The following is a 14,200-nucleotide window of genomic DNA, read 5'->3' as shown; positions in this document are numbered from 1 at the left end:
GCTTTTGCTAGTGTGAAAGAAAATATAATAGTTAGGTACTTTGCAGCTAGAAAAAGCATTATGTGAACACAAGTTCAAATGGAACATCCTGTTTTTGAGCAAAAGACAAATGTCTCTTTATTATAAAGAGCATGCTCCTTATTATCAGTTTGTATGACAATCTTGGGGTAACATAAAATGTATACAAATGCATCCTAAAAGATATTTTGCTGATATCACATGGAAATCTGCTGAAGAGAAAATCACATGTAATATATTAAACAAAGGAACTATACATAAGTACATCCTATATAAGCCTGTTATAAAGTAAGGAGGGCAGAAAGCAGGAACTTCTCCCCTGGCCGGGTGGTTTGAATAAAATGTTTTGGAATCAGAATTTTGCATATCCAGAAATCTTTGACTCGACTGCACTTCTATTGCTGTTGTGAAGAAATCTACCACGACAAGTTCTGCATGCTCTCCAGTCTTCCAAAATAGAAGTTGTCAAATCAATTGTTGTAGTTTGATATTAATTGGTACCTCTAAATGAAACTACAAAATTGCACAAATTAACTCAAAACAATGAGGTAGACTTCTTTCTTGGTTATGTTGAATAAGTGTTGTTAAGCATTTATAACATGTGAGGCAAAATGGCTTACTATTTGGAAAGTATGGAAAAAAGTCACCCTTTTTAATGCATGTTGTTATAGCTACATACAATTATTTATAATGCAGTTGTAAATGAATTATTCAGTAGTAAACCCCTTTATAAACCCTTAACAAAGGGAACATTCATTTAAAGTGTTACCCCTTTTTTAATGTTAAATATCTGATATAAAAATAAACACAAACAGATGATGAACAGTCATTGGACCACATTGGCCTAAAACAGATTATTATGATTTTTCATGTCTTTAAATCCATAGCAACAGGAAAATTTCCAGTTTTCTAGGAAACTGCTTTAATGAGAGAGTGTGACCTTTCACTATCAGATGTTGCCATTTTATTATTCATGTAAAAGTGATGACATTTCGCTTTTGATTGAATGAAAATGTGGTGTGGCTGAAAATATGGCACACCCCTGAAACCCAGGCTATGAAGAATGCTGCTGCCAAATATCACTCAGATGTCAAGCTTAATTTCAAGCAAATTTAATACAGGTAAAAAAAAGATAGTGTTGGCCCTCATTTAGACAGGATTGGGCAAAAAAATTATAATAAAAAACTACATGAAAATATGCAGTAGTATTCAAGTAATCCTAAAGAAAAACTCCTACAACAAAATAATTTGTTTAATTGTAAAATTGCCATATGTTATATTAACCTCCTGAAACATTTGTCCATATGTATGGGCATTATGTTTTGGCTTGGCTATTGGCAATGCATAATGTCATTTCATTTAAACTGACTGATCTCAGTTCAGGAGACTCTAGGTTGTCATTAAAATGTTAAACTTTCAACCCACCGAGTCATGTGACAAGACAACATGCCGCAGATCTCAGCTGAGTTTGTCTTTGGGAGAAAAAGCAACAAAACTACATCTGGTAAGAGACCTTAAACCTTTTTGAGTCAAAAGAGTAGTCTCTAATTTAATCTAATATGCCATTAAAAAAATTCCAGCGATTTATCATGAAACAGCACGTTGTTAAACACAATGACCACAATGACTAATTTATCCTATATTCGCTGTGTATTATCACATTGAGAATCAATGGATGCAACCAAAAGCTGGAAAATGTTGCTTTCAGATGCTGTATAACAAGTTATTATGAAAATGAGGTGCATTTCGACAGACAGCACACTGGAGGTTAAGTCGTTCCCTAATTAGGGAGCAAGGGAGCATCCCATTGCTTTCCTATGCAGCCAAGTGCATTCACTTCTAACATCAGGTCAAAAGTTCAGTTTCAGGCTGCAGATGATGTTTGGACCACTCAACATGTTTGGCAATCATGGGACAATGGTAATCAGTACATAGATTCAGATTGTTTCATGCAAAATTTTATTTTAACATGGTTGGCAGTGATTGGATGATGCTGGCTGTTACTTTGTATCAGAATTATTTATGCTAATTTCTGATGTAATGTCTGTAACGTCTCAAAAACATAATAAACAATTTTTTTTTTTTTTTTTTATTTATTTATTTTTTTTTTTAATCAGACTCACCAAAGCTTGGTGTTACTTTTTATATATTTCTTATATATTTCTTGGAGCAAGCCTAATATACAACTTAAAATACAACATAAATAAATGAATAATTGAATCACGTAACTAAAGTGACAGTTCTAAAGCAAAAAAATAATAATAAATAAATGTAAAAAATTATATAACAAATAAATAAGAAATATTACAATTAAAAAGAAAACCCTCTGCAATTAGATAGGTGGACTACATCTTTAATCTAACTCTGATGGCTATTGCACCTCCAACCACTAGAGGGTACAAGCCTTCTGCTACCGGAGCGCAGCAAATCTATTGCGGAATATTCCTATCATACGTCAGTTTCCTGCTTTTATGCTTTGCGTGTGAAAGTCAACTTCATTATACAGTATATGCAGGTAAGAAGACTTGACAGGCTGATTTAAAAGTGCTGTGCTCGTTTGTAAAGATTTGAATTGCCTTCCAGTGAGTGTGTCAGTATCTGATTTTGGGGATTCTGATTTTTTGTTTTCATGTGTCCCGTGTTGCACATAGATGTTTCTTTAAATAGGAGCCGATTACTTGATTTGTGGATTTTTGTGTTGTGTGCCATTCATCGGGCATTCACGTCATGTGCATCAGCACATTTTTCTTTGTTTTGTTTTTTCCCTTTCTTAAGAGTTTGAAAAGGACTGCAAATGGAAATGGTTAAAGAGAGAATATTAAATTAGAGGAGTTGAAAGTGTAGGCATAATAAGTTTTGGCTTCAGTCTATTCCTTTAAGGACATTTAAAAAGAAAGAAAGAAAGAAAAAAAAAAGAATGATGTTGGGTGGATTGAATTGTCATGAGTTGTAGAAATGCCAAAATAAGCAAATAAATGACAAATGAAATGAAAATGAACTGCTGCCTCTGCATGTGTTTATGTTTACATTTTCCTGAGTGTTTCCACAGTCGTTCATCATGAAAAGCTCCAAAGAAGCCGTGCAGGCAGCTGCCAAAGAGTTTCTTAATTTTGTCAATAAAGGAGTTTCACCTTATCATGGTAAGAATGCCATCTTTTCCTATATATTAACTGCAAGCCATGTCAATTAATGCCTCTGATGGTTGCAGTCCTAGAGTGTGAGACATTAATGTACCGTTCTGCTACATTGGATGTGCTTGTGAAATTAATTATATCAGTTACCCTTTGTCTATAATATGAGCCAACTTTCCACAAATCTGACAAGATACGAGTCTTGGACATTAGTCCATCCTGGCTAATAGAGCTTTAGACATGAGATCTTGAACTTGTCTCAGAAAGAGTCATTTCACTTTTACCCTGGATCACAGGCTTTGTGTTGCCACTTCAGTGAACTTATAATTTCCATTTCCTGGAACATGCAAGAGTTCAGTTGTAGTTAAGTTTACACTCTATATCTCACTTTTCCTCTCTTTTCTTTCATCCTTCTCTGTCCTCTCTACAGTGGTGGAGGAGTGTAAATCTCGCCTGCTGAGGGCAGGTTATACTGAGCTCAAGGAGTCTGAACACTGGGATATTAAACCAGCAAGCAAGGTGTGTGTTAAATTTCTAGTATACTTTGTAAATAGCAATGTTTTATAAATATTTCTTTTTAAGGCAATATTTTCGGACCTTTTCAAGCATATGGGGAGAGCACCAATCCTTTCTACACAAAATGTAGAATGAAAAATGCTGCTCATATTAAATATAATTAATCAAGGTTGTCTTTCCCTTTCCTCATGCAGTACTTTGTAACCAGGAATTACTCCTCCATTATTGCCTTTGCTGTGGGCGGTCTCTACAAACCTGGAAATGGTTTTTCCATGATCGGGGCTCATACGGACAGTCCATGTCTTAGGGTGAGAGGGTCAGACACATGATGCAGTGTGAAGCAGTGTGTGCCAGGGTGTGCAAATGTCACCAAGTACATAAGCTTGCACAACCAAATTAAATGATGGATTTTTGGACGCTTAATTATAGTATGTAGCGGTGTAAAACACATCAATATTATGCTAAAACTTCTATGCATTGATTACGGATAATATAATATAATTAATAAATGATAATGACAATAAAAATACCCAATGTGTTATGGAGGTCATCTCAGTTCTCACACGCACTCTCGCAACAGACGAAGAGCGCGTGACTGAGGAAAAAGTGTGCACTTTAAATTAATAAAGTTTATGCTTTAGAGCATTGGTGTGCACAGAAGGGGGGCTGCAGGGGCACGAGCTTTAGTAATTATAATGGGAGCTTTCGCGTCACTTTCAGTGTAGAAAGAAATTCAATACGTCTTCAATAGAATACTGTCATCAACTGAAAGAGCTGTCTTAATTCAGCCAAAACCAGTTTGTTTTTTGTTAAAGGGATAGTTTACCCAAAAATAAATATGTTCCCATTTACTCAGCCTCATGTCATCCCAGATGTGTATAACTTCCTTTCTTCTGCTGAACATAAACGAAGATTATCTCAGCTCTGTAGGTCTATACAATGTAAGTAAATGGTGACCAGAACTTTGAAAGTCCAAAAAGCATATAAAGGCAGCATAAAAGTAATCCATATTACTCCAGAGGTTAAATTCATATCTTTAGAAGTCATATGTTAAGTGTGGGTTAGAAACAGTTCAATATTTAAGTCCTTTTTTACTAAAAATCTCCACTTTTACTATCACATTCTTCTTTTGTTTTTGGAGATTCGCATTCTTTTTGCATATCGCCACCTACTGGGCAGGGAGGAGAATGTATAGGTAATTGCGCAAGTCCATATAAGCAAAATAAGTTAATTGTAATATTATGCATATTGTGGAATATTTGGAGAAAATGCCTTTACTCCTGACCATTAGCCTATTTGTCTTTATCTTGATATATGCCATTTAGTTGTTAATTCTGTAACCCTGCTTGGTTTAAAGATCAGACTTTGTATCTTTAGAATATTTTGGAAAATAATTATGAACCGTTCCAAAACCATTTGAATTTTATGACAAATTATTAAGCCTAATATTTTAATACATTAAAAGGCCTGCCTACTTCATTGATAAAAGTGTCATTAATTTGTTTAGTTAAGTCATTAAAATGTAAGGTAGAGCCAAAAAAGAATTATAGCTAAAAATAAGTTGATGCAGGGGTTGTTAACAGTCACTTCATTATATGTCACTTTATTGTGCTTTAGTTCTTGCACACCCAGTTTCCCTCTGGCACACCCAGAGTCTTGTTTTTGGCTACGCCTCTGCTGTGAAGGGCTTTGATCATTTAAATTTATCAACATTTATCATAGTTTTGCATGCTAGTAACATAGTATGTCATTCTTCAGACTACATTATTCCAAATAATTGTCAGAAACATCTAGAAATAAGATTTACATGCATAGAAGATACATACAAGTATAATCATGAATTTCCTGTGTATATGTATGTGTGCTCAGGTGAAGCCGCGCTCGAAGAAGACAAAGTTAGGCTTTCTGCAGGTAGGAGTTGAATGTTATGGAGGTGGAATATGGAACACATGGTTTGATCGTGACCTGACCGTTGCAGGACGTGTCATTGTTAAGGTAATCTTCTTTGGTGAATATTTCTGTATAATTCTAAGTAGAAACTAAGTAGAACTAAGCCCAGGTTCATTTTAGTCACTCATTGTTGATGATCTTTAGTTATATATGAATGGCACTCAGCTTTATTTATGTTTTTTGTTTGTGTCTGTGCACAGAGTGAAGGTAAGCTGATGCAGCGTCTGGTTCACATTCCCTGTCCCATCCTCAGGATTCCCCATCTGGCCATTCACCTGCAGAGAGACATCAATGACTCCTTTGGACCTAACAAGGAAAACCACCTGTGAGCACTAAAAGATGATTCATAGGATAGGTAGAAGTATGGTAGAGAGAAATGTAGAGAGTTGGACAAAGACACTGGAGTGCTGGTTTGAACAGGATGACATGTCTTAGTATGTATCTGTATTTGTGTGTCTGTAGAGCACCTTTCCTGGCCACTGCCATACAGGAGGAGCTGGAGACTGGCTCTGTCTCCTCTGGAGATGCCTGTAATGCAACAACTACAGTAAGATTACTCAAATACAAGCTTTTCAAGTACAAACCCCGGGACTAATTTTCTAAGTTGTCATTTATGCACAACTAGCGGCACCAGATGATACCAATGATGATCTTGCCAGTAATATTTAGCTAATACCAAAAAAACGATTTCAGTGAAGTTGGTGACCATACCAGGCTTATCTGTGGAGAACAAGCTCTGCAAGTTCAGCAAGAAATGCAGAATTCATAAGAAATTGAATTCTTATTTCTTTTACTGCGTGCAGCGTTAAATAAATGCAATCTCTGCATAAATGTAATACAGTCATTGGTCCTATAACCAATTTTGGGTGTTATACAATTACTGTTAAGTTCTCACAAACCTTTAGTCCATACTGTATAACAAGGTAACAATTCTTGGTTCATTTGTACATTGCTAAAATGAATGACTTGCACTGCAGTAAATGAATCAGATTAGTTCAGGAACTGCTATGACTGATTAATAAGTGTTTTTGATTCTCTAAATAGAACTAGAAATAGAACTGAACTGAAAGTCTTGATAACTTGATTTTTTTTTTAAAGATTGGAGCTGGTTGGGGGGGCTTGGGTAGCTCAGTGGTAAAATACGCTGGCTACCACCCCTGGAGTTCGCTAGTTCGAATTCCAGGGCATGCTGAGTGACTCCAGCCAGGTCTTCTAAGCAACCAAATTGGCCCGGTTGCTAGGGAGGGTAGAGTCACATGGGGTAACCTCCTCGTGGTCGCTATAATGTGGTTCATTCTTGGTGGGGCGCATGGTGAGTTGAGCGTGGTTGCCGCGGTGGATGGCGTGAAGGCTCCACACGCGCTATGTCTCCGTGGCAACGCGCTCAACAAGCCACATGATAAGATGCAAGGGTTGGCGGTCTCAGACGGAGGCAACTGGGATTCGTCCTCCGCCACCCGGACTGAGGCGAATCACTACGCGACCACGAAGACTTAAAAGCACATTTGGAATTGGGCATTCCAAATTGGGAGATAAAGGAAAAAAAAAAAAGATTGGAACTGGTTCTGAATAAGAACTGGTTTCTGGTTCCTGGTTCCCAACCCTACTTAAAATACTCCACATGTTAAATCTGATGCTGATTTTATAGTGTTTGCCATTGCCATGTTGTTACAGGTGGTTCCACCTCAAACACCATTGGATGAGCCAGGAGACACTTAAGCAGTGTTTTGGAGGCCCCACAGATTCACAGTATCTAGACTTTTCAGGATGTCTGCACACACATAGCTTCCTCACAGTTGTCTCTGCACATTCAGCTATGATCTGAGAAAGTATTTTAAAACTGTGTGTGAATCCCTGCTTAATATGCAGGTACAACTATTAAGACATTCATAGGTTGATTTCCCGAAAAGTGTTAACACTGGCACATTGCTGTTTTTGTTTGAGCAGTATGAAATACTAAATCAACATTGGTGCAACCAATGGTGTGAATTTGGGACGGGACTAGCTATTTGTCCGTCTCATATGGCAGATGAGGTGAGAATTCAGGAAACTTTTTTAAAAACAATTGTCATTGTTTTTGCAATTCCGTCTGTGGTTGTTTGAGGTGCAGACATTGCAAACATCACTTGTAAATTTGTAGCTCAAAACCTTAATTGCAAATTGTTTTACGTTTGCAATAGTTTTGTCTCTGTCTTTTTATATGTGTGTGTTCAGGCAGAGAAACATCAACCTGCGTTGATCCAGATGCTGTGTGCTCATCTCAGAGTCGAGCCGAATGCTCTGCTGGACTTTGAGCTCTGTCTTGCAGACACGCAGCCTGGTGTATGTTCCTTTGTCTTCATGGTAGACAGATAACCCAAAGATCTCAGTTTGGCTTTTTAGTCTTTTTTTTTTTCTTCACAAAATCTTGCTGACATAAAGAGGATTAGTAGGAACGGTACATTTGTGTTTAGCAAAAAAGATTGCTGTTATTTTTTACCCAACTGAAGATGAAGCTGCTTTAAATGTGATAGTAGGACTACCAGCAAGTGTCGGGCCATTAGCAGAATAAAAAATTACTTTAGAGAATCTCGAAGGAACAAGGCTAAGAGCTTTAATGGCTATCATTTCCATATAATTTACACATAAAATATCTGTAAAAACCATGGTGGTGGGTTCCCACAAGTGATTTTCAACTAATATTCATGAGCTTGTCAGTTTTTACATGTTGTGCTCCGCAGGCGCTAGGAGGTGTTTACGAGGAATTTATCTTCTCTCCTCGTCTGGACAACCTACACAGTTGTTTCTGCGCTCTCACGGTATGTCTGAACACAGAGAGCAACATCTTAAATATTCAGTCATTCACTAGCCACCCACTAAAAATGATCTGAGGAGTGCTGATGAATAATTAATGTGTAATTATTATGTCCTCTCTCCCAGGCTCTCATGGACTCCAGCACACCTGAATCTCTTGCTAAAGACCCAAACATCCGCATGGTAACTCTCTATGACAATGAAGAGGTGAGACAAAGAAAACCTCAGATTCTGAATCCATACTTAACCAGACTCCAGTTCTGTCTCTTCACCTAAATATTTTGGCTTCTTCATTGCTCTGTAGGTGGGATCGGAGAGTGCTCAGGGAGCTCAATCTAATCTCACCGAATTGATTCTGCGACGTCTGGCTTCAACCCATGATAACCTGACTGCTTTCCAGGAGGCTGTGCCACTGTCATACATGATCAGTGCAGACATGGCCCATGCTGCACATCCTAACTACCAGTCAGTCTGTCTCTATGGCAACTTCTGTGTTTCTATGGTAACACTAAAGTTGCCTTTCTTTTATTTTGTGACAATAGACATTCACTATGATGACACCCGAATTCTTGATTTTTGTTTTAAAGGAACAGTTCACCCAAAAATGAAGATTCAGTCTTTATTTGTACACCCTCAAGTTTTTCTGATCTTCTATACTGTTTTTATGTTCTTCTCTGCATGGAACACAAGAAGAAATGTTGAAGAATCTTTACTCTGCTCTTTTCTGTACAACAGCAGTTCATAATGACCACGGCTGTCAAGTTCCATAAAGGACAAAAAAGCATCATAAAGTAGTCAAGACTTATGCACTATATTTCAAGCTTCCTCATGCCATACGATATTGTTGTGCGAGGAGCAGACCAAAATTAATATTGTTAGTCACTGATAATCCTTCCTTCTGCCATAGCTCTGAAATCAAGCTGCTGCATTGTGGCAGGTTTGACGTCATTGATGCAAAAACACCATAAGATTCTGCCTCAATGAAGTGAAGATTTACCATGAATAACAATCTAGTTTTTGGTCTGTTCCTTACACAAAGCTGTCATGTTGCTTCAGAAGACTTGGAATATACACTCACTAAGCACTTTATTAGGAACACCTGTACACCTAATTATTCATGTGATTATCTAATCAGCCAATCATGTGGCAGCAGTACAGTGTAAAACAAATCATGCAGATAGGGGTCAGAAGCTTCAGTTACTGTTCAGAATGGGGATAAAATGTTATCTCAGTGATTTCGACCGTGGCATGATTGTTGGTGCCAGGCGGGCTGGTTTGAGTATTTCTGTAACTGCGGATCTCCTGGCATTTTAACGCACAACAGTCTCTAGAGTTTGCTCTGGTGCCAAAAACAAAGTGACCACAACCAAACAATTATTGTATGGAAAATAGCTCCTTAAATATTACTCAATTAACTTTTGTGTTCCACTGAAAAAAATCACAGCATATGGGTATGGAACAACTTGGTGGTGAGTAAATAATGACAGTGGACCCTTTTCACAGAGTGTGATGATTCATTTCTGCCTTATTTAACAGCGTGAATGTTTTATTATTTAGTGTACATTTCACACATTATACTTTGTGTTCTGTTACCCTGGCTTTAATTTAAAAAAATGGTTACCACTGCTGCAATGGGGTTTCAAATACAGATGTTGAGCGAGGCCCTCGCTGCGAGGGACTGTAAATTTGGCATCTTTCTCTCTTCTGACTGCAGTTCACTGCTCTATATTTTCCTCTAATGGAAAGTCGTGGAACATTAATGGTGGATTATGGCATGTAGTAATTATGTAATAATGAAATAATAGTATATCAATAAAATACATGAATTTTTTTCTGCGTAATCTGCTGTTTTTTTTTTTTTTTTTGTGTAGGTCTGTGATGTATATGATATGATTTTTCCCCTTACAGAGAGAAACATGAGGAGAACCACAGACCTGCTTTTCATAAGGTACTGATCACAAACACATACTGTATAAGCCGCTCCTTAACATAAGCATGATAACCTCAGTAAAGCCCAGTCAGCTAATTCTCTCACACTGTGTCAGGGTCCAGTCATAAAGTTTAACAGTAACCAGCGCTACGCCACCACAGCTGTAACTGCTGCCATATTACGAGAGATCGCTGGAGAAGTGGGCATACCTTTACAGGTGAGCAGATTGCTGTTAAAGTTCCTCTCTTTCATCAGTTCCTGCTCATCTCATAAGGAGATAAATTTCCCTTGATCTTTTGAGATAAGCGCTTGATGTACTTTTAAATCTAAGCTGCACTTTTTACTTCCGCAACATTGTAACGTAATGTCAGTGATGCCTATTTCAGTGCATTTCAGAGCAGATTGTTTAATGAATCTGTCAAGTAGCTGTTATTGAAGGATGCAACAAGTGTTTCTTTCTTAGAAGCAAAGTAGCAAGAAAACTGAACATTTAAATCTATGGAGCAGAGAGAGGGAGGAAAATGGACATGGAAAAACTAAAATATCACTTTATTTAGCACAAAAGCTCATATTGTAGCTGTTATAGATGTATGCAACAAGTGTTTTTTAAAAGCAAAGCAGCAAGAAAACTGAACATTTAAATTTACGGGGCAGAGAGAGGGTGGAAAATGGTCATGAAAAATTAAAATGTCACTTTATTTTGCACAAAAGCTCATATTCCAACATGTTTTAGAGCGTTAATTTATGTTTGTGTGTATTAAGAGATCCTGATGTCTTTCTGCATATACCATCCAACTGCATAAACCGTTCTCCTAGCAACAGGCTGCTCACAAGACTGTGTGGGATTTATAAACAAAAGAGTGCAGCCGAGAAAAAGAATGATATGGAGGGAATGAAAAATGTTGCCTTGGTCACCAGCACAGCATGAACTCTGTTTGTATACACAATTAATACTGATATTAATTTCTCTCTATGTGGAATGGGCAGTAATATAGACAGCATGATATTAGAGAGAATTTTTTCTTGTATAACCTGTATGTTTTTCCTAGGATGTGATGGTTAGGAATGACAGTCCGTGCGGAACAACTATTGGGCCGATTTTGGCGGCTCGTTTAGGTATGGCAGTGCTTGATCTCGGGGCACCACAGCTTGCCATGCACTCTATTCGAGAGATGTGCTGCACATCTGGAGTCCTACAGACCACCACCCTCTTTAAGGTAAACCCCAGCTAAACCACATCTTGGCAGCTTAACACTACACCCCGTGCATCAAAATAAACTTAAACAGAGAACCAGTGATTTTCTGTTCCTATTGAAGTTGTCACATATGGTCTTGATCATGCAGTATTAAAAGAACAAAAATAAATCTAAAAAGCTCCAAATCAGTATTTTTATGTAAAGTTTGCAGTTCTGTAAAAATTTAATTATTAAAGGGGCCATGGTAGAAAAGTGAAAAGTTTTTTTTATTATTAGTTTTACTCAGCAACTGACAAATAGCAAGTTGCTGTTTGATTTATGTTTACTAATGTTTAACCCTTTAAGTTAAGTCTCTGAGTGTGTTTTTAAAGATTTCCTGTTTCAGTGGCATACCCAAAATTTAAGGCTTAACTCGACAAAAAAAACAAGGAGGGTCAAGTGTTTGGTATCAAAATAAAGAAACAAATAAAGTTTGATATTTTAAAGAAAGCTTTTCAGATTTTTTAATGATATAGATTGATAAATTCTGAGACCCTCAGCCTTAGAAACTGCTGAAAAAAAAAAAAAAACTTGCGCCAAAAGTTTACTTTGACATTAAATATGTCAGGGTGTAAATAAGGTTGCTTTGAAAAACTGCTTTTTCATGCCCAATCATGTCACCTGTAACTGAGTAAAATTGTGTGTTGATACAAAAAAGCAATCAAAAGTTATAGCATTACAAAAATAAATTATCCTAATGTCCAAAAATGTCTCCATGTGTCCAAAAGCCTCTCCAAACAAATAAAACATAATAATTGTTCATAAGAACTAATTACACATGCAAATACAAAAATGACTAAAGGCATGCTCTCTCTCCAAAGCATGCAGGCATGAGTAATGAGATCTCTTTCAGTGAGATCCCATTCTGTGTCATTTGAGCCATCATTGAGTCTGTGTCATGTACTTGGTGCCATCTCCTGATGGCCATATGTAATTAAAATTAAAATATCTTCTCTGCCCACATTTGGATGACTTCCACCGCTTGCAGCAATCTGAATCCTAATATGATTGGTTTAGCATTCCATGACGCTGGACAACGTACTACATCATTTCCGATGAAATCTTCTGATCCAGGAAAGCTAACATGTTTTTAGCCAGATAGCACATTATGTGCTGTGTGCACATTGTGCTTCGTGTTGATTACACTATGTAACACCATTTTTGTTCCTGGGTAGTAAGTATTATTTCCTAATAGCTTATGCCTCAAAAGTATAGAAAATGGCTATTATTCCCCACAAACTTTGCTTTTGTGACCAGGACAGTGATATTTTGAAATGTACCTATTTCCAATGAGAAAACGGGTGAATGTGTGTCTTTTCGTTCACATAAAGTCCGAAAAAACAAAATAAAAATAATTTGTTACACAGTGTTATCTAATGATCTGTGCATCCGATTATGTTGTTTGTGGGCTCGTTTTAAAGATAAATACCTGATTTTATGTTCCATATATGTTTCGTGAAGTTATAAGCGAAAACACAGCTTGTTTACATGTAACATATATGCCAAAGACATATACTTAGCTATTACTCGCTATATTTTTTTTCTGAGTAAAACAAATAGGCTGGCTGTATTCTACTCTTTTAGAGCTTTCCAACAACATATGACACATGGCTATTTGATCAGTTTGATGTTTTTATCAATTACAAGAATATGTGCAGTGCAAAATTATTCATAAATTATCAAAACGGAACACTTCTGATTTGTCTGCAAATTTCAAATCACTTGTTTTGTTTTGGTAATAATGCCTACATGCATTGTAAAGTACAGTTTCTTAGCTTTAAAACGATACCTATTTTGTGTTGGTCAAGACTGTAGTTATTAATATTTTTATAATTATTATTTTTCTTGGCGGGCCTATTCGATCTTAAAGGATTAAAGAGTGTTAATACATTTAGTTCTTATTCAATTTAAAATCCATCATTAGATTTATCAAAACATGCAATGAGTAATCAAAAAAAAAAAAAAAAAAATCAGATTAGATTACCTAAAAAGTGTAATTTGTACCGGACATTTAAGAAGTAATCTACCCAACGCTGCTAATGATACACTTAAGAATTGTCTGATATGTTAAATAATTTGTCTATTTGTTCTGACTTTTTTGTAAAATGCAGGGCTTCTTTGAGCACTTCCCCTTTGTACGAAGCAATGTGACTGTGGACTAGACTGTGAGAGGGATTTACCAGAACTGCACTGATGGATTGATGGACATCATTAATAGAGAAATCAGTACCACTCTTGATGGGAATCATTTTCTCAACATATCAGTCATTGTCATGTCTTTGTTAGTCTTACATAATCTCTCAATCATCTACCCAGTTGTTGTAACTCATGGTGAAACAGTACTAGACTGCACACCTTTATAAACTGTGGCACTTCCAACAGTCCAGCCATACACTCTGCTTTGTGAACTTAATAAAAGTTAATAAAACCAAAAACCCTTTGATTTTCACCTGCGCTGTCTCCATGTCTTCCATTAAACTGGGCTTTCTGGGCATGTCACATGCCCCAAATTTTTGTAAACATGTCCAAAGTCCAATCTCCAGTTCAATATTGACTGTTAAGAAGCAATTTGTGTATGCCCTTCAAATAAATGCATTACTGTATGTGATTGTCGTGCCCACATTCCG

At 36.8% G+C, this 14,200-nt stretch overlaps 1 protein-coding gene across 3 annotated transcripts; it reads left to right on the top strand.

Moving 5' to 3' along the window:
• Positions 1–2,446: 2,446 nt before the first annotated feature.
• On the top strand, positions 2,447–14,022 carry dnpep (aspartyl aminopeptidase). 3 transcript variants are annotated; one of them, XR_007898229.1, is made up of 15 exons: positions 2,447–2,533; positions 3,068–3,158; positions 3,580–3,668; positions 3,860–3,973; positions 5,535–5,660; positions 5,816–5,940; positions 6,078–6,162; positions 7,830–7,937; positions 8,336–8,413; positions 8,535–8,615; positions 8,713–8,873; positions 10,317–10,356; positions 10,454–10,555; positions 11,103–11,271; positions 11,388–11,535. XR_007898229.1 is itself a non-coding variant. In XM_051707693.1 (15 exons), the coding sequence occupies exons 1-15, from the start codon at positions 2,528–2,530 to the stop codon at positions 13,733–13,735; spliced, it is 1,425 nt and encodes a 474-aa protein (XP_051563653.1). In that variant the 5' UTR covers positions 2,447–2,527; the 3' UTR covers positions 13,736–14,022. The 3 variants fall into 3 exon arrangements, 2 of the variants coding, with proteins under 2 accessions (XP_051563653.1, XP_051563654.1); XM_051707693.1 differs by lacking the exon at positions 11,103–11,271 and adding an exon at positions 13,685–14,022 and having other exon boundaries at positions 11,388–11,555; XM_051707694.1 differs by lacking the exon at positions 11,388–11,535 and having other exon boundaries at positions 11,101–11,245.
• Positions 14,023–14,200: the final 178 nt, after the last annotated feature.

Source organism: Myxocyprinus asiaticus, chromosome 9, assembly GCF_019703515.2.
Source record: "Myxocyprinus asiaticus isolate MX2 ecotype Aquarium Trade chromosome 9, UBuf_Myxa_2, whole genome shotgun sequence".
Classification (NCBI taxonomy): Eukaryota; Metazoa; Chordata; class Actinopteri; order Cypriniformes; family Catostomidae; genus Myxocyprinus; species Myxocyprinus asiaticus.
The sequence above is the reverse complement of the archived record's forward strand: the minus strand, read 5'-3'. Positions and strand labels throughout refer to the sequence as shown.

Bases quoted from the DNA above. Each gene is read 5' to 3' on its own strand.
- dnpep (XM_051707693.1), top strand. The intron at 5,661-5,815 runs GTAATCTTCTTT...GTCTGTGCACAG, and splicing joins CAGGACGTGTCATTGTTAAG to AGTGAAGGTAAGCTGATGCA. The intron at 8,414-8,534 runs GTATGTCTGAAC...CCTCTCTCCCAG, and splicing joins GTTGTTTCTGCGCTCTCACG to GCTCTCATGGACTCCAGCAC.